The sequence below is a fragment of the Pseudozyma hubeiensis genome (assembly GCF_000403515.1).
Source record: "Pseudozyma hubeiensis SY62 DNA, scaffold: PHS19, whole genome shotgun sequence".
Classification (NCBI taxonomy): domain Eukaryota; kingdom Fungi; phylum Basidiomycota; class Ustilaginomycetes; order Ustilaginales; family Ustilaginaceae; genus Pseudozyma; species Pseudozyma hubeiensis.
Window position 1 is genome coordinate 79,906 of NW_012133801.1, and position 22,097 is coordinate 102,002.

Here is a 22,097-nt window from a genome sequence, read left to right on the forward strand (position 1 = left end):
AGTCAAGTCGGGTTGGAGGCACGAGACGAGGTGCATGCACGGATCCAATGCTCGGTTGGATCAAAGCGCATATTGGCTGCATGTGAACAAACTTAGCCTTTCACTTATCGAGTGTAGCACTCACTGCTTTGCTTTCCTCTTAACATCCCCCGTCCTACATTGCACAATCGCTTCTCTCCTTTTCATTGCCATCACGACTTGCCCTTCACAGCCGTCACTGCCTTGCTGGGTTGCGAGGTAGCATCACAACCTTGGTCGTCGCCGTCAGGGCTCACCTCAACCCCGCAAGATGGGCCTTCGCCCTCTCTTTGGCTCGCGCGCCAGCGTCAACGACATCCACGATAGCTTCGGCACCACGCTCGAGGCTGTCAAGACCAGCGAGAGCGAGCACGCCGATCCCCTAGAGCAGCAACATTCCAGCCATGCCGCTTCATCTGCACAGGAAGAACCACTGTCGCCCCAAAGTTCCCAACCTCAAGGCGGCAACGGCCTCGCCGGCTTTCTCAATGGTGCCGCCCTCATGTCGCACAAGGACTCTCAGTCCAGGTCCGAAGATCGCCACGACAACGACGTCGCTGTGCCCTTAGATTCTCAGGCTCAGAAATCTGACGTCGCTGCCGTCGATGCCAACTCCTCCGATGACGCTGCTGCCTGGAAGAAATCACGCAACGAGGCCGAGACATCCGACCGTTACGAGTCGTCACGCGCGCGTTCAAAGCTAGGCAGGACGCTCAAAAAGGTCGACGCCAAGATCCGATCCACCATCGGCGTCAATGCTCCTCCCACAGCTCAAGAGATGAGGAGCCCCTATTCCGTCGGAAACAACGATCATCTCACCAGTCAAAACAATCTTGGAGCTGCTGAGCTCCTCAACGACGCTCGCTTAGAGACCCTGCAGCATCTGTCCGACGATGAAGAAGATGACAGCGACGACCAAGACGAGGACGACGGCGACGACGAGGAGCACACCTTGCACGACAAGAGTGACCAGCATATCGAGAACGATGACGACGATGCAAAGACGCTTCGCGACTCAGACACTGGTCCCGATCCTGCCAAGATCCAGGAGCATGTAGCCAAGCTCGATAACGCCAATTCCAGTGCTGAGCACCGTCGCTCCGGCTCCATGGAAGGTGTGCGACCTGGCGACAGCATTCGCACGCGTGCACCCGTCGAGATCTCGGCAGAGGACAAGATGAAGGCCATCATCGAAGAGTTTGGCGAGTGTCCCTCTGTCTCGCAGCCCAACGAGCCCGAAAAGCTCATTGTAGATCACAACGGCGTCCTCATGAAGACGGTTCTCATCAAGGGCAGCCTCTTCCTGACAAATCGTCGTGTATGCTTCCTCGCTTACATTCCCGATGCCGCGTCCAACAACGACAACGCCGTCGAGCACCATCAAGCCGGACTTGCTACCGGCAAAGACTCTTCCGCCGTTCGCGCGCCTTCCGATCCCAATGTCGACAACCCCATCCTCAAGTCCGGCCCCGCTGTCATCCACAGACCAGGCAAGCTGAGACCAAAGCGCCGCGTGTGGATGGAGCTGCGCAAGGACTCGTTCAACGCATACTCTGCCAGCAATAAGCTCTACAAACCTCTTCTCTCTGCGCGTCTCTCCAATCTCTATGCTATTCTCCCCGTCGACTGGGCCCAACCCAACGTTATCCGCTTCGTCGAAGGTCTCAAGTACAGCTCTGTCGAGTTCAAGACCCAGGAGGCCGCGCTCGACTGGCGCAAGGAGCTCGAAGCCGCCGCCTTTCACGCCCGCAACACTGCCGAAAAGGTTCGCATCAGCATCCCTCTCGAACGCATCGTCGGCACAGACGCCGCCGACTTTATGCACGTCGCCAGAATCCTCCACGTCGACGTCCTCGTTGGCGCCGTCACCGACTCCGAGATAGCTCAAATAGAACAAGAGCATCGCGAACGTGCAGACGGTCATCACATCGGTCGTAGCTGGTCCAGCGGCAATTCTTTCCTCACTTGCCCCAAAAACCCAGGATTCAAGTGCCACGTCACTCAGGTCGCCTTTGGCGTCACTCACAATCGCGCCGCATTCATCGACCTTCTTCGAGAAGCTCTCAAAGCCTCCAGGTCCGTACAGCACAACCTGGGATACAAAGAGATGCTTCAAGCGTTGCCGTCCCCGCTCCTCGATCTTCAAGGCGAGGCGGACGTCGAAGAGGGAGCTGCCGACAGCAGCACCTCGCACGACGATCAGAAAAGCTCGCTCGCAGACAAATTTTGCCATGCCTTTGGCCTCCCAACTCGCGCCGACGAGCTCCATCTCGTCAAGGCGGAGCTGGTTCGAACCCTACACACGCACGGAACCATCGCCATCGGCCTCGACTATTTGCTCTTCTGGCGCAGGGCTGTCGGACGTGATCTCAAGATCAAAGTGCCTCTCAACGACCTGCAAGGTGTCGACACGTATCGCTCCATGCTCTGGCATCACTTTGGTCTCGTGGTACACATCAGGGCGCATGCAGACATGCACTTCGACTTCACCTCCAAAGAGAACCGAGACATGACGCTCCACAAGCTCCAGAGCTTCATCGATGCCAAGCAGAAGCAGAGCAAGGAGAGCAAGAACAATGCCGACGGTCAAGCTCTCGAGAGCGGTGCCAAGTCTGCCGACGGAGTTCAGACCACGCCCAGCAAGAAGGGCCCCGCGGAAACACTCTTGCACGATGCTGCCGCCGAAGTGCCCGTGTTCGAACCAGATGTGCTCGCCCTGTTGCCAAAGGTGGTCAACATGGATCGCGACGCCATGCGCGACGCGATTCGTATTTCGCCCATGCGCATCTACTGCCTCACAATTGGCTCGCGCGGTGACGTGCAGCCGTACATTGCGCTGTGCAAGGCGCTCAAGGAGCATGGTCATACACCGGTGATCGTCTCGCATCCTGAATACCGCGGATGGGTCGAAGGGCATGGCATCGAGTATCGCGGTGTAGGTGGCGACCCTGCGGCTCTAATGAAGCTCAGTGTGGAGCATCGGATCTTTTCGCCCGCCTTTTTCAAAGAGAGCATTGGCAAATTCCGTGTTTGGCTCGACGAGCTGCTGCGAGAATGCTGGGAGGAATGCCAGGGTGCAGACCTCCTCATCGAGAGCCCTTCCACCATGGCTGGCATCCACGTTGCCGAAGGCCTCGGCATCCCGTACTTCCGCGCTTTCACCATGCCGTGGACAAAAACGTCGGCGTACCCGCAGGCGTTCAGCGTTCCATCGATCGAGATGGGCCCGAGCTACAATTCTTCGTCGTACACGCTGTTTGACCAGGTCATGTGGGTCGCCACGAGTGGTCAGATCAATCGTTGGAGGAAGCACATGGTGGGCATCGGAGCGACGGATATGTCCAAGATGGATGCAGACTCGGTGCCATTCATCTACAACTTTTCGCCGGCGGTGGTTCCCATGCCAAACGATTGGGGTGACAGGGTCAAGATCTCCGGGTACTGGTTTTTGGACAACCCAGAGTCGAATTGGAAGCCGCCCAAGGAGATGCAAGATTTCTTGGAGAGGGCCAGGAAGGATGGCAAGAAGATCGCCTACATCGGATTCGGGTCGATCACAATTGAGAATGCGGAGGAGGTCTCGGCGAATATCATGAAGGCGGTACACGAGGCGGATGTGAGGGCGATCGTGGCGAAAGGTTGGAGTGGACGTGGTGGATCCAAGAGGAAAAAGAAGAAGCAGCAGCATAAGCAGCATGATGCAAAACCGCACTTGCAGCACAAAGATTCGACGAGCTCTCACACCGAGAGCGAGGACACGGCTACGGAGGAAGAGCACGAGCCGGAGATCACGATCCCAGACGACGTGTTTGTCGTCGACTCGGTGCCCCACGACTGGCTGTTCCCCCAGATCGACATTGCGATGCATCACGGAGGAGCGGGTACGACGGGTGCATCGCTTCGTGCCGGATTGGTGACGCTGATCAAACCCTTCTTTGGCGACCAGTTCTTCTGGGCCAACAGGGTGGCCAAGCTGGGAGCTGGAGCGAGGGTTAACGGTCTCAGTGTGAGCGATCTTTGTGATGCGTTGAAGAGTGCAGCGTCGGATCGAGTCATGGTGGAAAAGGCACAAGGTGTAGGGGAGAAGATCCGATCGGAGAACGGCGTGGCGACGGCGATCGAGTTTCTGTACAAAAACATCCCGCTCGCCAACAGAAGGACGCAGAGGAGGCTGGAGAGGGAAGCCACACACGACTCCACCGACTCGTCCTACAGGACCAATCCCTTGTCGAGATTCGGCACGCACAGTCGACAAAACAGCGCAAGCGGGTCCGAGGTCAAGGAAAAGCACGGTCAGACCAAGCGCTCGGCCACCCTACCACCCGTTTCCACCTCTTCCTCGGAGAAGAGTGGGGACATCCACCGATCCAGCACGATCTTCGAATCGCCCGCCGACGAACTCAACTCCCCCTCCAGCCCCACCAGCCCCAGCAGCCCCAGCAGCGGCAATCGCACCCTCCTCCCCTCCCTCCCCTCCCTCTCCACCCTCAACCCACTCCCCTCCTCCATGTCCTCCAGCTTAAAGGAGATGATCGCCTTCCACACCTCCACCGCCGACACCACCGCCGACGGCGAACCCGCCCACCCCGAGAGATCCAACACCACCCCTCCCGGCCGCCTCGCCCCAGAGGACGAAACCGACGAACAGAAAATGCACCGCCTCAAGGGCTACAAGAACGCCAAAGCCGAAGACATCCGCCGGAGAAAACTGCTGCTCGAACGGCTCGAGCGCGAAAAGCTGCAGAAGGAACAGCAGAGCCAAACAGGCCGCAAGGAAGAGCAGCACACCTAGAATTTCCCGGGGGAAGAGAATGCTTCGTTTCAAAATGTCTTGCACAGGAACTGCTGGAATCTATAATGCATACACGTTTTGCCCAATTACAGCCCAACGCTGCGACCCAACACCGCATGAGAACCACTGTTCGCCATCCCTCCCATCCGTATACTGACATTCAAAACTCAAACCCTTCACCGCGGAACGCCTCCAACGAGCTCCCCACATGCGCCTTCTGCGCCAGATCCATCCGATCCATCACCAAAAAGATCCTCCTCAACGTCGACCACAGGTTGTGACTCTCGCCGGCCTCTGCCAACGGTGTCGGTGCTGGCTGCTCGCCCTCGGGCACATCGGGTAGCGTATGCGTCTGCTGCAGACTCAGCGCTGCCAACAGATGCTCGGCTGCTTCGTGGTGCGCTCCCAGGTTGAGGCACGAGACGGAGAGGTTGTAGATGGCACGCGTAAAGGTCGGTCGCAGCTCCAAGGCTTTGTGGTAGGCAGCGATGGCTTCTTCGGGTTTGCCACCGTTGGCAAGCGTTGCACCCAGACGGTTCCAGAGCAAAAAGTCGTTGGGTCGTGCACTGAGAGCCGTGTTAAAGCAATCCTGAGCCTGTTCGTAGGCCGACTGGGTGTAGAAGAGCACTCCGAGACCCACCTGCACCTCAGGATCGATCTGACCAGCGCTGTTGCCCTGTCGAGCAGCTTGCAGGAACATATCGGTGACGCGATTGAGACTCGCCCACGGATTGCCCTCTGTGCCCTCGATCGGATCCTTGGAGCCGGAGATTGAGGCGGGAGGCGGGGCAGCCGTGATGTTGGGGTATGCGCGCGAGATGTAGCGCTCGAGCGTCTGGTGCGCTGCAGTGTCGTAGCCCTCATTGGTGTAGGAGATGGCGAGCGACATGTATGCCTCAAGGTTGTTCTCGTCGATCTTGATGGCTTCCTCGAGGGCGCGGATGGCCTGAGCTTCCTTTTCGTTCATCGCCTGACACTCGCCCAGCCTGCGCCATGCCTCGGAACGCTCGCGACGCGATCGATCCACCTCACCTCGCTCGACTTCGCCTCCAGTGCCACCCTGCGTTTCGCGCTGTGTTGCGGCTTCGAAGAGAAGGGCGGCGTCCGAAAGATTTCCGCCGCTCGAGAGGAGACGCAAGCCTTCCGAAAGAGGGTCCGGATGCGTCTGGAATGGATTCTGCTCGCTCCTTCGATACTGGCCAAGACGAGGATATCCGTCCGGGCCGACGACGCCGAAGCCATCCAAGAGAGCATCTTCGGTACCGTCGAGCGCGCCCATCTCGTCGAGACCGTGCCTGCCACCACCGAGTCCGCCGGAAGGATGGGCGTAGCCAAATTGCTCGTCGTCGTCGTCGACCCGGGACTTCATGAGCTCTTCCTCCCATTTGGCGAGTTCGGCGTCTGCAGAAGAGGGTGGAATGCCGTTGCGGGAGTTCATGGATCGCCAGAGGTCCTCAAAGCGCGAGTTGGCTTCCTGACCGTCGGCAGAGAGTTCTTGCTCAATGGCGTCGAGCTCGCGACGGATGGATTCGGCTTGCTCGGCCTCCGAGGGGAGAAGATCGGCTTCTGCGTCCTTTGCTTTCCCCTTGCCTTTGGATTCGGACTCTGCTTGCTCTGCATCGAGCTTCTTGAACTGCTCCTCCCACTTGGCATCGTCGAGCTCGGTGAAGCGAGACTGAGAAGACTGTGACTGCTGAGGTGGATACTGCTGCTGTTGCTGCATGGAGCCCATTGCTCCCATCATTCCCATGCCCATACCCATGCCGCCCATTCCCATTCCCATGCCGCCGTACGAGCCCATGGTTGGACGAGATGCATAAGCGGCCGAGTCGCCCGAGCCGGAAGCGTCTCCACCGGGCATCTGGCGCATGGATGCTGGCTGGTGGTGCTGCGATGAGCCAAACTGCTGAGCCCATGCGGACGAGCCTGCGGAGGGCTGCATGGACCTGGCAGGTGCGCCTCGTCTAGCGAAGGCGGCTTCCATGTCTGCGTTGGAGGGAGTGCCATTGCGAGGCATTTGAGATGCCCAAGCAGCGCCGGCGTTGTGAGGCTGGAAGGGTGGAACGGCGCTGCTGAGCTCGTTTCGCATAGCTTGCAGGTCGAATGCGGAAGAAGCCGCGCCTCGAGGCATGGAAGCTGCCTGCTGTTGGCGGAAGAAGGCGTCTGCATCCGAGTTGGGGCCGGCTTGATGCTGCTGACGCATGCCAGCGGGCGCTGCTTGAGGCTGGCCTGCAAAGGTGCGATCACCATGCTGGATTGAACGGTCCTGCTGTGTGTGCTTGAGCATCTGAGCAAGACCATTGTTCGAGGTGGAGCATTCGGCTCCATTGAGCATGGATTGGAACGCCATGTTGATGTCCTAGCGGCGATTCGCCCTTGAATATTCAGCTGTAAGTCGAAGTGCTGAAGCGGCGATCGATCCGATAGCGTTCAATGACGAGTTTGCTGCGAGTAAGTGTGAGTGGTGGTTGTGGATCAAGATCCAGCGTGGCGGTGGAGGGTTGGTCAAGGCACGGTGAGAGCGCGGTTGATTGGTTGCGTGAATGCGAAATGTGATTTGCGGGGAGAGAGAATCGAGAGCCTCGAGTGGAGAAAGCTGAGCTGGCTGGCCAACTGCTGCGCTTTCAGGGCGCCACCAAGCGAGAAAGCGAGAGAAAGAAGCCGGCTAAGATGGGACCGTGTGCTGCTGCTGCTGCTGCTGAACGCCAATTTCAGATCGCACTGTGCAGACCGTTGCCGGATTTTAGCCGTAGCAGCGCGTTGGGTCCCAAATTGCCGGCTTCTAATGGCGGCTGATCCGTCACCTCTTTTGCTATCTTTTAATTCGGCCGGGTGAAGAAACCTGTGCTGGAAGCTTGACGTGCTCGTCCATCTTGCCTGTTCGACCGTTACACACGCGTCCATCACCGTCCGACGTTCGGTCCGATCATGTATCCATGGCTAGCTTATCAGGGTCCGATAGCGAGCGCACACGCCCAACATTCTGATCGTCGCCGCTTGAAATCATGCCGCTTGAGCCGTTGGAGATCATGCCGGAGGACCATCGCTGCCACTCGTGCACATGACCACGAGCGAATCGCCCCCTTCGCCTCGGCTGAATGCTCACACTGATACCCACTGGAGAAGTTCAGCTTGCTGCGAGCGATCCAAGCTGCCTCTTGGGGAGACACAGGCCTCTTTGGTGCCAAGTCTATTGTGCCATCACTACCACGGTAGTTGAACAGTTGTGCGAGATTTGACATTGATTCGTCGCACGCTCGCTCCCCCCACGCCCACCATCTTTTTCCCCACTCCGATTTAGGCTGCTATTGACCGGTCACCGTTTCTTCCCCGCACTCTGACCTTGTCCGATGTGATTCACCTGATGAACCTGTTTGCGGTCTTCTTGAGCGGACTTTCTTCGGACGATCCTCTCCCGTCCAAGAGCGCAAAACCCTATCTCAGACAGCATGACAAAAACAGATAGCAAAGTACTCACACCGACCGCTCAGTTTCCGCGTCGGTCCGTTCGTGCAGCAAGATCACGTCGCTTGTGCAATCACTACCTCGCTTATCTCAATGTCGGTCAACTCGGCTCTCCCCTGCCACCTTTCCTTCTAAGTGCTTTCAAGCTTTGTCCTCGACCTGACACAAAGCCGACGTCGGTCCATGTTCGCCGACCCTCATGGAACAAGATTCTTCCTTGACTGCATGTGCACGCGATGCATACACCTATGCGACGGATACGTCGGCAAGATGCAGGTGAGCACAGAGGCCACCGCCAGCTCCGATGGCCCTTGCTACGAAGCGGCTCTTGAGGATACTTAAGGGCAAACGTGACAAGTGAGATGCTCGATCCCGACATTCCCTCATCATCCTGGCAACTCTTGTCAACAAAAAAAAAGATATCAACAGGAAACACGATGGTCAACTTGTTAGCTCTCACAGCCAAGCTCGTCGCTGCTGCTACACTGGGCGCCACAGCCGGGCTGCTGCCTACTGTTCGAGCATATCCCTCGGCCATCACTACCGACAATGCCCCTGGTGCGATCGATCAGTTGCTTTCTTCGCGGTCCAACGCCCTCAACAACGGCACCGACTTTCTCTCCAGCCTGTCGCCAGGTCAACGTCATGTCTTCTCGACGACGCTGTCCATGCTCGATTCCAACTTCCAGCCTCCTTTCATCTTTGGTTCTTCGCGCTACACGGCCTACTACGCTATCTCCCTCCTAGCCCGCAACGGTCCTGGCGACGCTGCTCTGGCCAAGCAGCTCTTCCACAATGCGATCGCTGCCCAATGGAAGAATGCATCCGACATTTGGTACGGTGCCTTCCTCGATCCGAACCAACCCGCGCCAGGAAAGCTCAACAAGCCCAAGATCTACGGTTCGTACGATGCCAACTCGAATCTCTTTGTTGCTACCGCCTTCATGCTTGCCATCGAGGACTTTGGCCACCTCATGGACCACGACACCAAGAACGCTGTCATCGAATCGGGATATCGAGCTGTCGGTGGCGACACCTACCGCGTGTTCGGGATCGACGATGACAACTTGACTCCAGCTTACTCGAATCCCTGGCTGATGCGCTGCATGGCCATGTCGTACTACGGACATCTCAAGAACGACGCCAACATGACCATGTACGCCGAACGTTACGCTGGCGAATTCTACTCGCTCTTCGATATGTATGACACACTCAGCGAGTTCAATTCGGCGACCTACACGGGTGTGGCTCTCTGGGCGCTCAGTCTGGGTGGCTACCTTCCATCCAACACCACCATGGCCAAGCGGGCTGGTGACACCATCTCCAAGGTCTGGGCCAAGACCGCCCAACTTTGGCAGCCGCAGCTCAACAGTCTGGGTGGCTCGTGGGATCGTACGTACGGGTTCGGCTTGTCGGACTACGTCAACTTGCTCGGCTTCTACACAGCGGGTTTGGACGATGGATCCGCAAAGAATTGGGCCGAGCCGTGGAAGCTCTCTGGCTCTCCTCACGTGTCGGATGCCGCGTTTGCGCCGCTGATGGCCATCACCAGCAAGTTTCACGACCAATACGTCTCGCAAAAGTCGCGCGAGTACTTGAAGCCCTGCAGCTCGGTCGGCAAGGTCGGTCGTTTGATCAAGTCAAACGCATGGTCACCGCCTTTCGATGCCGACGTCAAACAGTACGGACCCCGCAATTACACGGCATGGATCGGCGACAACGTCTCGGTGGGTGGCACAGAGATCGACGAAGCAGTCATCGGTGGTCCTGCCAAGAACCCTACGGCCTTTACGCCGGCTGTCATGCTGTGGAAGACGCCAGACACCCACTCGCTCAACTACGCTCAACCCAAGGCTTCTTGGCTCTCGCTCTATCCAACCACCCAAACCATTTCGGCAAGCGCTTCATCTTCCAACCTCACCATCCGCTTCCCGCCCTCTCGAGCCTTCGCAGCCAACTACACAGCGCCAACTCAGATGACGCTCATGTTCGGCACCAGCCCACTCAACAACCTGCCCAGCGACTTTTTGGTGTCGTCCAACAGTACTAATGGCACGCTTCCAGGTATGGAATTGTCATTCAGCGGAAATGTCGCCTCGGGCGCAGTGAACCGATCGCTGACGTACGACAGCTCGAAGAACATCAACGGCTTTTACTATTACAACCTCACCTTTGCACTCGGCGGCCTGCCCAAAGACGCCGTACCCGAGCTGGTTGTCTCGTACAAGGTGGTGTAGTCGATGCTTGCCATCTTGAATAGCTCTCTGTTACGGCATCGCATTTGTAGAAATGGAACAGAAGGAAACGAATCTTTGTGCGTCAGTCTGACTGAAGTTAAATCGTACAGAAGGCGAAAATGGACAGTTGCAAACCTTGGCAGCAGGACGCGACGCGTGTGAGTCTGAGCCCGCATGCCTGGAGCTTTTGAGCAGAGACAGCGCGTAAAGAGCACTCAAAACGCAGAAGCGCAGAAATTCCAGTTCGCCGCCAAACCGCCGCGAGACCAACACTTTTGCTGCTGCGCTTTGTTCACCTTCTTCTTTCCCCTCCACCAATCTCATTCGCATATATCATCAAAATGGCTCTGAACGAACAGCCATCCAACCCCCAGCCCGACGTCGAGGCATCTGCCGAAGCTGCGGATGGCGCTTCAGCTCGCCAGCTCATCGACGAAGCAAAGCGTCACTTTGCACTCAAGGAGTACGTCGCAGCTTCGGACAAATTGGCGCTCGCCCTCGATGCTCTGTCCACGGAGTACGCAGAAGATGCCGACGAACTAGCACCGCTGCTGCAGCTCTACGGCCAGAGCGTGCTCGAGAACTTCATCATCAACTCTGGCGCGCTTGGTGGTGGAGGCGGGTCAGCCCCACTTCCCGCCGCTGCCGCACCTGCCGCCCCCGCAGCTTCGGGATCGTCCTCCAAAGCGTCTGGGTCGTCATCATCCGCAAATGCGGTCAAGAGCGATCCCAGATTTAGCTTCACCGGAGACGCCGAAGACGACGGTGACGACGACGAAGAGGAAGGCGCTCCCGGCGCAGGTGCAGCAGAAGGCGACGACGAAGACGACCTTCAAACAGCTTTCTCCGTGCTCGACCTCGCCAGAGTTATCTACAGGCGCGCTCTCGATTCGGAATCCCAAAAGCTCACTACGCTGGAGGGTCAAGAGTGGGGCAAAACACGCATCCAGGCCGAACTCGCCGAAGTCATGAACCTGCTCGGCGACGTCGGTTTGGAATCCGAGAACTTTACACAGGCATCGGCAGACTACCAGTCCAGTCTCGACACCTTGCGCCCGCTCCTCAACCCGCATTCGCGTCGCTTGGCGGATGCGCATCTGCGGCTCGGTCTTGCACTCGAATTCCACCCCGAAGTTGAACAACGCAGAGGTGCCAAGGCGCACGTTCAAGCTGCATCCGATGTGTTGGCCGCCCGTATCGCAGCGATCCAAGCACGTATCGACAGCGCCACCACCTCGACGACGAGCTCCTCCGCAGACACAGGCACCGAGAAGGAGAAGGACGACCTCGCAGACCTGCACGACCAAGCTGCACTCGAAAAGGAGCTCGCTGACGTGCAGCAGCTCAAGAAGGAACTCGACACCAAACTCGAAGAGTACGAAACCGAGGACGGACAGGCACAGCTCAACGGCCAACCCGATCTGACCGGCGTGCTGGGCTTGCCCGCGGATGCGGCAGCTGCAGCAGCGGGAATGTCGACCAAGGATGCGCTGCAGCAGGCGATCAAGGACGCCTTCCTCGGTGCGCAAGCCGAGGGCGGCGGCGAAGTCAACCCTTTCACAGGTGGTGCCAAGGGTGCTGCGGCGGCGGATGCTCCAGTGAACAACCTCAGCTCTATGGTCAAGAGGAAGAAGAAGCCCGAGGCGGACGACGCGGGCGATGCATCCGCGGCGGGGCAGAATGGAGAGACAGAGGCCAAGAAGGCCAAGACCGAAGCTTGATGTTCTAGCAGTGTAACACTGGCTGCTGCGGCCGTAATCAACATTTGATCGAACAACAATGTGTATTGTGCAGAAGCGTGTGGATTCTACAAACCATCCCTGAGGTGCTGATCCCAAAACTCCCAGGTTCCGTTCGTCTGGGCTCTGGCGGTCTCTCTTACACCCAGAATGCGCGAGACGAGATTGTGCACCTGCACATTCGCAAACCCATCCATATTCCATCTTCTCCCCTTGACTTCCTGCCAATCTCGGAAGGATGGACCGCTAGCGACGAAGATCGCCTGCATATCGTCCTGCTGGTTGTCGTAACCGTGGTTGCCTCTCGGAGCGTAGGTTCCGTCTGCAAATGTTGCCATCTCGGCGTGGTCGGTGATGCTCCAACCTAGATCGGGGATGATCCAGATGGGAGCGAGACGGTCGTCTACACGGCCATCGTCGTTGAGGTGGTACCTTGGCGGCAGAGTGGAACGTTTGAACACCTTCCATCCTCTTCTCGATTTCGATGGGAGGGAGGAGAGGCGTTGGAAGGCGAGATGTTCCAGCTGTTCGCGGTGTGATGGTGTGCCGCGGAAACGTAGACCGGCACTGGGCCAACCGTCTCTACCCTGTAATTGAGCGTAGAGGTCGTTTCCGAGCAGCTCGTCGAGGTAGATCAGCTTGTCGTTGCTCGTACTCGTCATGCCGTGATCGCTGACCACTACGATATCGACTATCTCGCCTAGTGACCTTTTCTCCACCACCTCTTTCCGCAGTTTTCCGATGAACCCATCCACCCTCTTGACCGCATCGACCGCCTGCTCGCTCTCTGGTCCGAATCTGTGACTAGCCTGATCGATATCCGGCACATACACGCAAACGCAACTCGGTCTAACCCGCACATCGTCCTCATCCATCCACTCCAACACCTTGCCTAACCTATCGTCTAGCTTCCAGTCGCTTTCGTACTTCTGAAAGTATCGTGCTTTCGTCCCTGCTTGTGTTTCGGGTGGACCGGGCCACATGAGCACGGCAGAATTCAACCCGTTCCGCTGCGCCGTCGCCCAGATAGGTTCGCCCCTCCACCATTCGGACGACCACGAGTGGGCTGGGCTGGTGTAGTAGAACTGGTTCCCAGAGGAGTCGGTAAAGTCGTTGGCGACGATACCGTGGGAGGAGGCGTAGAGACCGGTGAGCAGGGTCCAGTGGTTGGGGAACGTGAGCGTGGGGAAGATCGGTTGCATGTGCGAGGCGAGTCGCGAGCGTGGAGAGGAGGTGCCGAGCGAGGTGAGGTGGGGTGCGAGCGTGGGTGTTAGGTAGGAGGGTTTGGCGCCGTCGAGGGAGATGAGGATGACGGTTCGACGGAATGTGTGTGTGCCGTTGGAGATGGTCGAGTTGGGTAGGAGTGATGTTGGGGGATCGGAGGGAGAGGGGGGTGATGTGGACCACGGCCAGGCGTGGCTGAAGACGCTGAGGAGTACAGCGATGAGGAGGAACGGGATGATGATTCGGCATGCTCGAAATGTTCGTCGGGTAGCTTGTTCTGAGGGAGGACCGACAACCGAACGGCGGAGAAGTGGTGTAGTTGCATCTGCTTCTGATGTGTCTTGATCGCTAGTGCTGCTGGCGGTAGGATTCTTTGTCGCCGCTCGAGATCCGCTCCCTCTCTGCCCAGAGGTGGATCCGCCGGGTTCCTCACCTACAGAGCTCATCTTGTTATGCTTTATTCGACTCTATGTTGGCATGTCGATGCAAGTCTAAGTATGCAAGTCTCGTTGATGGTGTCACAGTAGACACCAACGATGTTTCAGGGTCTCGGTTGTGGTGAAGGTTCGCGTCAAAATCGCGGGACTTGTTACGTCGGCAGAGCTACGCGCTTGGGGAAATTCGCTCCGAAAGTGGTCTGTGTGCATTGCCGGATTCACGCGGCTTCTGCGTAATACTTTGCATGCTAACATTGTGCAGGTCAAAAGTGTTCCTGTCGAACAAGGCCGGCGGCACCAGTGCTAAAGTGCCCTTGCCGGTGGTCACCCTTCCATTTCACGCAAGTGTCCACTCCCGCAGCGTTCCTCTACCCTCACTACTATCTTCACCACCATCATCGGCGCGAAACAAAATGACGTCCACCGCTGCCGACTCTTCCAGCGCTGCCACTGGCGGCGGGTTCTGCGTTCACTGTGTCTCCGGGTTCCGTATCCCCGGCGAGCCCAGAGGCAAGATGGAAACCATTCACGGCATCAACACGTACGTGGCCACCCCCTCCCAGCCTTCCTCCGACTCCGCTTCGAAGGCCATCATCTACTTTTACGACGCATTCGGACTCAAGCTCGCCAACAACAAGATCATCCCCGATCAGCTCGCCGATGCTACCGGTCTCACCGTCTACGTACCCGACGTGTTCAACGGCGGAGGAATCGACGAATCCTCGCTCGCTGTCGCACCCTCCACCGCGGCACACATGAAAACAGCCTCGCTGTTCACCAAGCTTCGTGTGGGAGCAGCATTTGCCCTCGCCACCCCTTTCTTCGTCAAGAACCTGCCTCAGTCCAAGATCCCGACGCTCAAGAAATGGATCGATGATCTCAAGCAGTCGAATGGATACACGAGGCTAGGCGGCACCGGCTACTGCTACGGCGGCAAGTTGGTCATCGCACTCAACGCGACCGGTCATATCGATGTCAGCGTTGCCAATCATCCAAGCATGATCACTAAGGGCGATATCGCAGCCATCAAGAATCCCATCCTCTTCAACTGCGCCGAGGAAGACCCTACGTTCTCGGAAAATTACGCAAAGGAAGTCGAACAGCAGTGGAAGCAAGACACTAGCAAGCCAGCACACCAGTTCGAGTACTACCCGAACACTGTGCATGGCTTCGCTGCCCGTCCCAATCTGGGAGACAAACAGGTCAAGGAGGCCTTTGAAAAGGCTTTCAACCAGACAGTCGCTTTCTGGAAGGCGAAACTTTGATCTCGTTACATTTCGAATGCAGCTTTGTTATACCAATCGGAATTCAATGCAGATGCTCCAGCCCTTCGTGCAGCCGTTTGTTCTGAGACGACGTCCACCAGGCCAGCAAGAAGTTCGCCGCCCATTTTTCGTGATCTCCGTGCAACGCGATCACATCCTGCGCCGCCATGTTGCTCATCTGCATCCTGGTTGCTAGACGGTATCGTGCTTCTACGATGTTTGAAGAGAGCACATTTTGGGTCCTGGCGCCAAATGTATACACTTCCGACATCAGCAGAGGGACCGCATGCTCTTGCAACCAGCTTCGCCATTCGCCCGATGTGTACAGCACCAGCTGATTTCGACCTTCGATCGACCTGCGGATCTGATCGGCCTCCGTGTTGTAATATCGCATGGCTTCGTCCGCCATCACTTTTCGTAGATGCGGTGGATGACTTCTGTCGAGAGCTATGAGCGAGACTCGACGACGGTTTTCCGTTTGGTCGAATATCCATCGCACGTCTTGCGGGAGCAGTGCTCTAGCGTTCGCATCATCCAAGTCCCCATTTTGAGACACAGGAGGAAGACGGGAAGTCACGACAGGAATGCGTCCGTAACGAAGTCCATGTAGATGGAAGGATGCGATTTGAGAGGAGGAAGCCGGGGAAGACCGAAATTGATGGAAGAGCCTTTCGAGCCAAGAGTCGGGTGCGACAGCAGCGGCGGCAGCTTCTCGAGTCTGTTCAGCACCACTTCGGACTGACGCATCTCGAAACGCCGACGATTGGACAGCCTCATTTCGTCGAGCTGGACTTCCCAGTTCGAAGCTCTGCACGGACGGTCCGGCTTTGATACGCCGCAATGTTGGCGGGCTGTCAAAACCAGGAGGCGGGCGCAGCAATCTTCTGCGTCCTTGACCCTCTTCCCGCGGAGGGAGAAAGCTCGAAGGCATCGAGCCATCTTGGTCACCTCGCAGCCTGCCTCTGTCCTTCATCATCTCCCTCGCTCGCTTCCTCGCCAGTCCGGGGTGAGACGGAGGGGCATTGGGCCCGGGAGAAACATTCTGCAAAGGTGCGGGCAGCCTCCTTCGGCTGGTGGGAACACCTGATTGGGGAGGCGCTAGTCTGGCTAGAACAGGATGCGGCATGGGTAGTTCCGATGGATCGGGCGAGGCGAAAAAGTCATCGACGAAGCGACCGCTCGTGGCAGAATCCGATCGCGTAGCCTCTACAGACCTAGGAGGCTCGTCATGCCCTTCTTTGCTGCTGTCGCTCCGATCCGTGAAGCCTTCGAGACTATCATCGCTAGCATCGCTTCCAGATGAGCCAGAGAGCAAAGCAATGAGAAGTAGGATCGTTGAGAAGAGCGAAACTGATCGCATGACTGCGCCCAGCAGGAATGGTGAGAGCAGTAAGTTGAGTCACCAGCAGTCTCAACACTGCGAAGGCTGATGCCGAAAGTATGATGAGATCTGACTGAACGAGTTGATGTCTGTAGAGCGCGAAAGGAAGGCAAGCGATCGACGCCATCTGTGTCAATCATAGAAAGAGGCGACAAGCCACAGCGTTGCCCTTTTATCTCCGTCATGCTGATGAAATTATGCGCTGCCAACCGCTGCAGGGGCCACAATGACTGCAGATACCGAGTTGGAAACAAGACTTCAAAGATCGAGGGAAATGAAACACACATCTCGAAGATCGAATCAACTTGTAATGAGGAAGCGACCAGGCAATCAAGCGGTGAAGGTCTCATCATCTCGGTCCATCACGGTCCGCTGTGCAGCTTTGAAGATAGGAGTCTGTTGCTTCGAGTTATGTTTGTGAGCGCGTGCTGGACTAATGTCCTCTCACGAGCATCATGCTCGACATTGAGTGCGTCCACTCGAGCTCGTTCATATTGGGCCGAATTTGATCGAGATGCAGGGCAATTTAGTCCCTTTCCAACTTCACACCGAGAGGAACGCACAATATCTTTGAATGCAGTGTAGGCAGGCGATGCTCGTTTTTTTAGACTGTCTGCATTCCGTTGCCGCCTCTGGACGATACGACACTCCAGCCTGTGATACCAACTCGGCCTTTTACGTAGGCTGCAATGTCCCAAACATCCAAACAAGGATCCTATAAGAGCCTCAGTCCAGAATGGTGTGCTTGACACGCCTCGACCAGCCATTCAACCATCATGTTCCTTTCACATCTCTTTCTAAGTCTTTCGTTCTGCCTCTTTCTTTTCTTTGATCTGGTCACTTTGGTGAGGGCCGTACTCTCTCACGGCGGCTTGCCTATTAGTGTCGCAGAGGGCGAGGAAGGAATTCGGACCATCTGGCGAGCTGCCCGCGAAGGAACAATCACAAACGTCCTGCCTGCAGAGTTTCAGCATCTACAAAGGCCTTGGGAAGATTTTCTGACGGGGAGAGGAACGAGCATCGTGAAGGACTTTTACAGGTGAGCCGGATGCGAGACAGTTGGACTCAGTGTGACGAAACATTCTTGTAAGACTGATTAATGTCACTTGATCTCTGTCTATCAATCAGCCAAGCTCAAGACCCAAGATGGTAAGTAAGGCTCCGGCTGGTTTACAGGCTTGATTACACTGACCGGAGAGTGCGTCTTGACAGGAAACGTGCTCGAAGTTTTGGATACTCTCGGTATGTAGCAGCAGTGGTTCGAACTTCGGGTAAATCATTGCCCGTTAGCTCACGTTCTTTGATCCTTGTTTGATGGCATTTGATGGTCAAAAGATTCTTGGCTCTGACAGAGCTCACAAAGCGCCAACCGTACAAATTCAATCCTTCGAGGTGGCCAATGAAGCAGTCTGTAGCAACACTGCTGGTCGAGTCCTTCGCAGAGCAGCAGGCTGCCGCTCAGAAGGCAAGAGATGAAGCGGCCCTAAAGGATGGGGTGGTGACAGAAGTCGGCGAGAAGAATCACGAGATAAGGACGCTGAACCTGCTATCGTTCGCCCAGAAGGATAGGGCTGCGGGAGGAAGTGATTTTGTCGGCGGCGTTGAAGCGGTCAAACCAGCTCGTCAACGACACGATTGGGGCAGCACGCTCAGCCTTGGTCGCGATAGAAGCATAGACGATGCCCCACAAGACTCTTCACATGCATCTTCTACTGTTGTGGACCAAGGTTGGGCACACATTTGATTTCGAATGACATCCTGTTACTCATCACCATGAGTGTTCGTACATTTGAAAGGCGACCTATTCTCGTAGCGGCTGGAAATTTTTTGAATGACCAGGAGGATCGCTGGATATGGAGCCATGTGACACCTTGAATAGAGATCACTGCGTTATTCAACGTTAAAAATCAAGAGATCTGCAAGCTTTTGATTGGCCGCTCTCTCGTACTCCTCGTAGTGGTCGTTACACGTTCCATCGGGCTGAACTACCCAGCGACGGCCCTTTTGGCACCTAGGAGCATCTACTTCAGCTGGGTAAAATCCGCAGTGGTCCCAGTTGAGGACTGCTTTGGCCCGCATAGTGTCGGGATCAACGATGACGTTGCCTTCGTGTAGGTCACCGTGACAAAGCGGGTAACCTTCTTGGTCATTCCGAGCCCACTGCTGGGTAACGGTCCGGGGCCTATTCTTCTTGATCGCAAGGGGAAAACAAGGGACGCGAGGGAATCCGCGAATGGTGGGAGAGCGGAGCTTGGCGAGCTCGCGGGTGAAAGAGTTGAGTTGCTCGATCGCAGTAGCTTTCGCCTGTTCGTCCTCAATCTTGTCCATGCGGATGCCCTGAACACGTTCCGATCCGAGATAGACACCGTCGCTTTCGTCAAGATAAAAGAGAACTTCGGGGACCGGGAAGGTTGTGTTTCTGCGGACAAAGTCGATATCCGCTTTCTCGTTTCGCATACGGTTGGCCAGATCCGTGTGTGCGAAGACTCTGTGAATCAACTCGTCCACCTGAAATTCTTCGCGAGCGAGAATGCGCTTCAGCACGCATGCCTTTCCTGCGACGGTAATATCGTGAAAGATTTTGCCGTCGGTTCGCCGGCTTGAAGTGGTCGGAAGGAAGTTTCGTGTTAGCATGCTAGTCGTTGGTAAGGAGGCGATGGTGAGAATCTTGAGGTTGGTTGCAGGCAAGCAAAGGCCGAGCGCATGCGAGCCCGCGTTCTTTTATGTCGAGAGTCAGATCAGAAAGATGCCTAGTTCAAAGGTCCGCACGCCAACTCATCGTGAGCGACCAAGCGCCAAGACGCACCGTCAACTGTGGCCCTGGAGCTTCGCGCCTGAGTAGTGGCCGCGTGGTCAGCATCGAAAGGTGATTGGCGCCGACCAAGCCTTTGCCTGGACTAGAACTGCGCAGCCATTGCTATCTGTGCACAAGCCACTTCTGTAGTTGCGCAGTGAGAGCCAAAACGGTGATGAAGCCGCGCAAGAGCGGAGTGTGACACAACCCACATGCAGCGTGATGCTGCAATTCAATCAAGTTCTCGTTGACATACAGTATTGGTGCTCTTGACGAAAGAGACCTAATCGCAGTTACCAGATGCTGATATGAAAGCCCGAACGCTTTCGGGCGTCGCTCTGCTCCGTGTGAACATTGGCTATCTCTGCATGCTTTGACGGAAAGTCACTCGTAGAACCGTCTCCTCTCTCACCTGCAAAGAGTGTGGGCATTCACGGGTCTGCGAACGTGTCGTACCGACCGATTCAGTCCTTCCCGAGAGTACTTAAAGCTCAAATTGCTGCGCCTGGAATCTCCTTTAAGCACATCACATTCAGCCACAAACCTTGTTTTCGTCTCTGCAAATGAGGCCTTCAAGGAACATGTCCCATCCACTGCTTCTTCCACTGTTCACATCGCTCATACTTTTCAAAAGTGCTTGTTCTATTCCTGACGTCCCCGAGAGCGTTCTTTTGGCGGGCGGCGCCGTCCAATGGCTTTGGTTCAAAGCTCAAGAAGGCATCTTTTACAAGTGGCTGCCCGGCCAGTTCGAGCAAGTAGAGCCAGCGTGGACTGACTTCATGCATAATGAAGCCCTCCCAATCATCGATTCATTCTACGCGTCAGTCGCTTACGCGTATCGCTGAAGACATCAACGATGAAGGCCTGTATATCTGACCTCGACTCTATCTAATGGATCTTTTGCGAGGATCAGCTCAAACTATGCAACAAGAGCGTGAGTAGCAACATGCAACGGTGCCGTACCACAGAGACTAACTTCAGCATACTTTTATGCCCACTGATATATGTCAAAAAAAGGGGATCAGCCTCCGGTGGACGCTTGAAGTGAGTGCCTACAGAGTGTTGATATCTTACACGTGACGACGTCCTGAAAGAATCGTCCTTTCACTTTACAGGTTCACCAGCCTAGCTACCACGCAAGATTCCGGATCCTACCGATTCAACATGCGCGGCAATGTTTTCATGAAGAAAGCCATGGCAGAAACGTTGATCGAGGCTTTTGCCGACCGTCAACTTGAGAGCGCAAGGCGGGCCAAGGAGCTGGATCAGGAAGTACAGTCCGCCATTCGACCTCATCAGCAGGCGTCTGTCCTCACTGCTGCCGAGCGAAAAGATTGGGGCAAATCCTTAAGCTTGAGAACACGCGTCGACTCTCGCTAGGAGTACCCGAAGACCTGTCGTAAAGGGACCACCGCCTTCTCCACCATGTATTCATTATCGTCTATTGCTCAATTTGAAGCTTTCGGCCAACCGCGCAATGTCGAGTCTCCCACGCAACAGTACCTGTGCTCAACGAATTGAGGCACTTTCCTTGGCTTACGCTTGTCGTGTGAGAAGACCGGACAATGCTACAGGGTACGTACACGACTACCGCGTTTGTTGAAAGGATAAGAATCTCAGAGGAAGATTTCTCGTCAAAATCGACAGCAGCGAGGTCACGCCCCACTAAGTCTGACCAACTTTTTCTTTCCGCTCTCAACCTTCGCAATAGCTTCGCAGACGGTCACAGAGGCTGAGAGAAAGATGAAACTCACCCATTTCATGCTGATGATATGCGCAAGCTGTCTGTTCTTGTGGGCGGCTGCTCAGCCAATGCAGCCCTTCGCACCCCTCGAGCGAAAAACGGAGGAAGCCATCCAATTCTTGTCAGACGAAATACGCCTTGGCAGATTACACAAAGTGCTACCCGCACGCTACGCAGATGTCCAGACCTCATGGTACGACTTTTTACAGTTCAAAGGTCTGGACACTATCCTCAGGTACTTCGGCAAACGCAATCGAACCAATCCGGATCCTGTGCTAAGCGGCCGCGACGAGTTCCTTCGACTGGCTCAACCTGGAGACCAGCTGCCAGCGCAATTTTCGACTACGCATGACGTACCGAAGAACATTGCCAAACGCCTGCTTTGCGAGTTCGCCGAGCAACAGGCGATGATTCGCAGCTGGGCTGTCTCTGACGAGCGACTTCGAGAACTGGGGAAAGAGTTGAAGCTAAGCGGGTCGAAGCGTCGCCGCCGCCAACGAGTTCCACTTGACTGACAGAAAGCACGAACGAAAGGTTCACGACGGATCTAGACCGTCAAGATCGCGCATCCATTTGTCTTAAGACCAGTGTTCATCTTCTGCGGTTGAAATTTGACTTGTGTAGCGATGTTTATCACGACTCATCGATACACATTTGATTCTAGTTGAAGCTTGCAGCGATAACACCTCGCGACGCCTAGTGTTGGAGCTCCGATAGACTCTGTGGTATCGGCAAGCCGAACTCGAGCAACGATCGCAGCCTCTATGAAGAAAAACCTCGTCGACTTGCACTCCAGCGCGATGAAGATGGTCGTGTGACGTGGTGGTTTCCCGACATGCTCTTACTTTGCTTGTGACACTTCTCACGATCCGGAGCATGATTGCTGACTTTCATCGGTACGATTCTCATGCGGTCACGCCACACTGAGGGCCACATAGCAAATTGCTCGAGAACGGAGAAGCGACAGCCGAACTTCCTCCACAACAGTGTGTGTACGTGGC

General features: G+C 56.0%; 10 protein-coding genes across 10 annotated transcripts; 6 read left to right on the forward strand and 4 right to left on the reverse strand.

Moving 5' to 3' along the window:
- Window positions 1–289: 289 nt before the first annotated feature.
- On the forward strand, window positions 290–4,810 carry PHSY_001622 (UDP-glucose:sterol glucosyltransferase; the record flags this gene model as incomplete). The annotated part of the gene is made up of 1 exon (XM_012332250.1): window positions 290–4,810. One exon carries the CDS (start codon window positions 290–292, stop codon window positions 4,808–4,810), a length of 4,521 nt encoding a protein of 1,506 aa, XP_012187640.1.
- A 160-nt stretch (window positions 4,811–4,970) lies between these two features.
- On the reverse strand, window positions 4,971–7,013 carry PHSY_001623 (hypothetical protein; the record flags this gene model as incomplete). The annotated part of the gene is made up of 1 exon (XM_012332251.1): window positions 4,971–7,013. One exon carries the CDS (start codon window positions 7,011–7,013, stop codon window positions 4,971–4,973), a length of 2,043 nt encoding a protein of 680 aa, XP_012187641.1.
- A 1,699-nt stretch (window positions 7,014–8,712) lies between these two features.
- On the forward strand, window positions 8,713–10,512 carry PHSY_001624 (hypothetical protein; the record flags this gene model as incomplete). Its single annotated transcript, XM_012332252.1, has 1 exon — window positions 8,713–10,512. The coding sequence occupies one exon, from the start codon at window positions 8,713–8,715 to the stop codon at window positions 10,510–10,512; it is 1,800 nt and encodes a 599-aa protein (XP_012187642.1).
- A 341-nt stretch (window positions 10,513–10,853) lies between these two features.
- PHSY_001625 (potential histone binding protein) lies at window positions 10,854–12,233 on the forward strand (the record flags this gene model as incomplete). The annotated part of the gene is made up of 1 exon (XM_012332253.1): window positions 10,854–12,233. The coding sequence occupies one exon, from the start codon at window positions 10,854–10,856 to the stop codon at window positions 12,231–12,233; it is 1,380 nt and encodes a 459-aa protein (XP_012187643.1).
- An 86-nt stretch (window positions 12,234–12,319) lies between these two features.
- PHSY_001626 (hypothetical protein) lies at window positions 12,320–13,453 on the reverse strand (the record flags this gene model as incomplete). The annotated part of the gene is made up of 1 exon (XM_012332254.1): window positions 12,320–13,453. One exon carries the CDS (start codon window positions 13,451–13,453, stop codon window positions 12,320–12,322), a length of 1,134 nt encoding a protein of 377 aa, XP_012187644.1.
- An 872-nt stretch (window positions 13,454–14,325) lies between these two features.
- Window positions 14,326–15,177, forward strand: PHSY_001627 (dienelactone hydrolase; the record flags this gene model as incomplete). The annotated part of the gene is made up of 1 exon (XM_012332255.1): window positions 14,326–15,177. One exon carries the CDS (start codon window positions 14,326–14,328, stop codon window positions 15,175–15,177), a length of 852 nt encoding a protein of 283 aa, XP_012187645.1.
- Window positions 15,178–15,220: 43 nt separating this feature from the next.
- On the reverse strand, window positions 15,221–16,537 carry PHSY_001628 (P-type calcium ATPase; the record flags this gene model as incomplete). The annotated part of the gene is made up of 1 exon (XM_012332256.1): window positions 15,221–16,537. One exon carries the CDS (start codon window positions 16,535–16,537, stop codon window positions 15,221–15,223), a length of 1,317 nt encoding a protein of 438 aa, XP_012187646.1.
- Window positions 16,538–18,448: 1,911 nt separating this feature from the next.
- Window positions 18,449–19,192, reverse strand: PHSY_001629 (hypothetical protein; the record flags this gene model as incomplete). Its single annotated transcript, XM_012332257.1, has 1 exon — window positions 18,449–19,192. The coding sequence occupies one exon, from the start codon at window positions 19,190–19,192 to the stop codon at window positions 18,449–18,451; it is 744 nt and encodes a 247-aa protein (XP_012187647.1).
- Window positions 19,193–19,281: 89 nt separating this feature from the next.
- PHSY_001630 (hypothetical protein) lies at window positions 19,282–20,732 on the forward strand (the record flags this gene model as incomplete). The annotated part of the gene is made up of 2 exons (XM_012332258.1): window positions 19,282–19,424; window positions 20,468–20,732. The coding sequence occupies 2 exons, from the start codon at window positions 19,282–19,284 to the stop codon at window positions 20,730–20,732; spliced, it is 408 nt and encodes a 135-aa protein (XP_012187648.1).
- A 432-nt stretch (window positions 20,733–21,164) lies between these two features.
- Window positions 21,165–21,611, forward strand: PHSY_001631 (hypothetical protein; the record flags this gene model as incomplete). The annotated part of the gene is made up of 1 exon (XM_012332259.1): window positions 21,165–21,611. One exon carries the CDS (start codon window positions 21,165–21,167, stop codon window positions 21,609–21,611), a length of 447 nt encoding a protein of 148 aa, XP_012187649.1.
- Window positions 21,612–22,097: the final 486 nt, after the last annotated feature.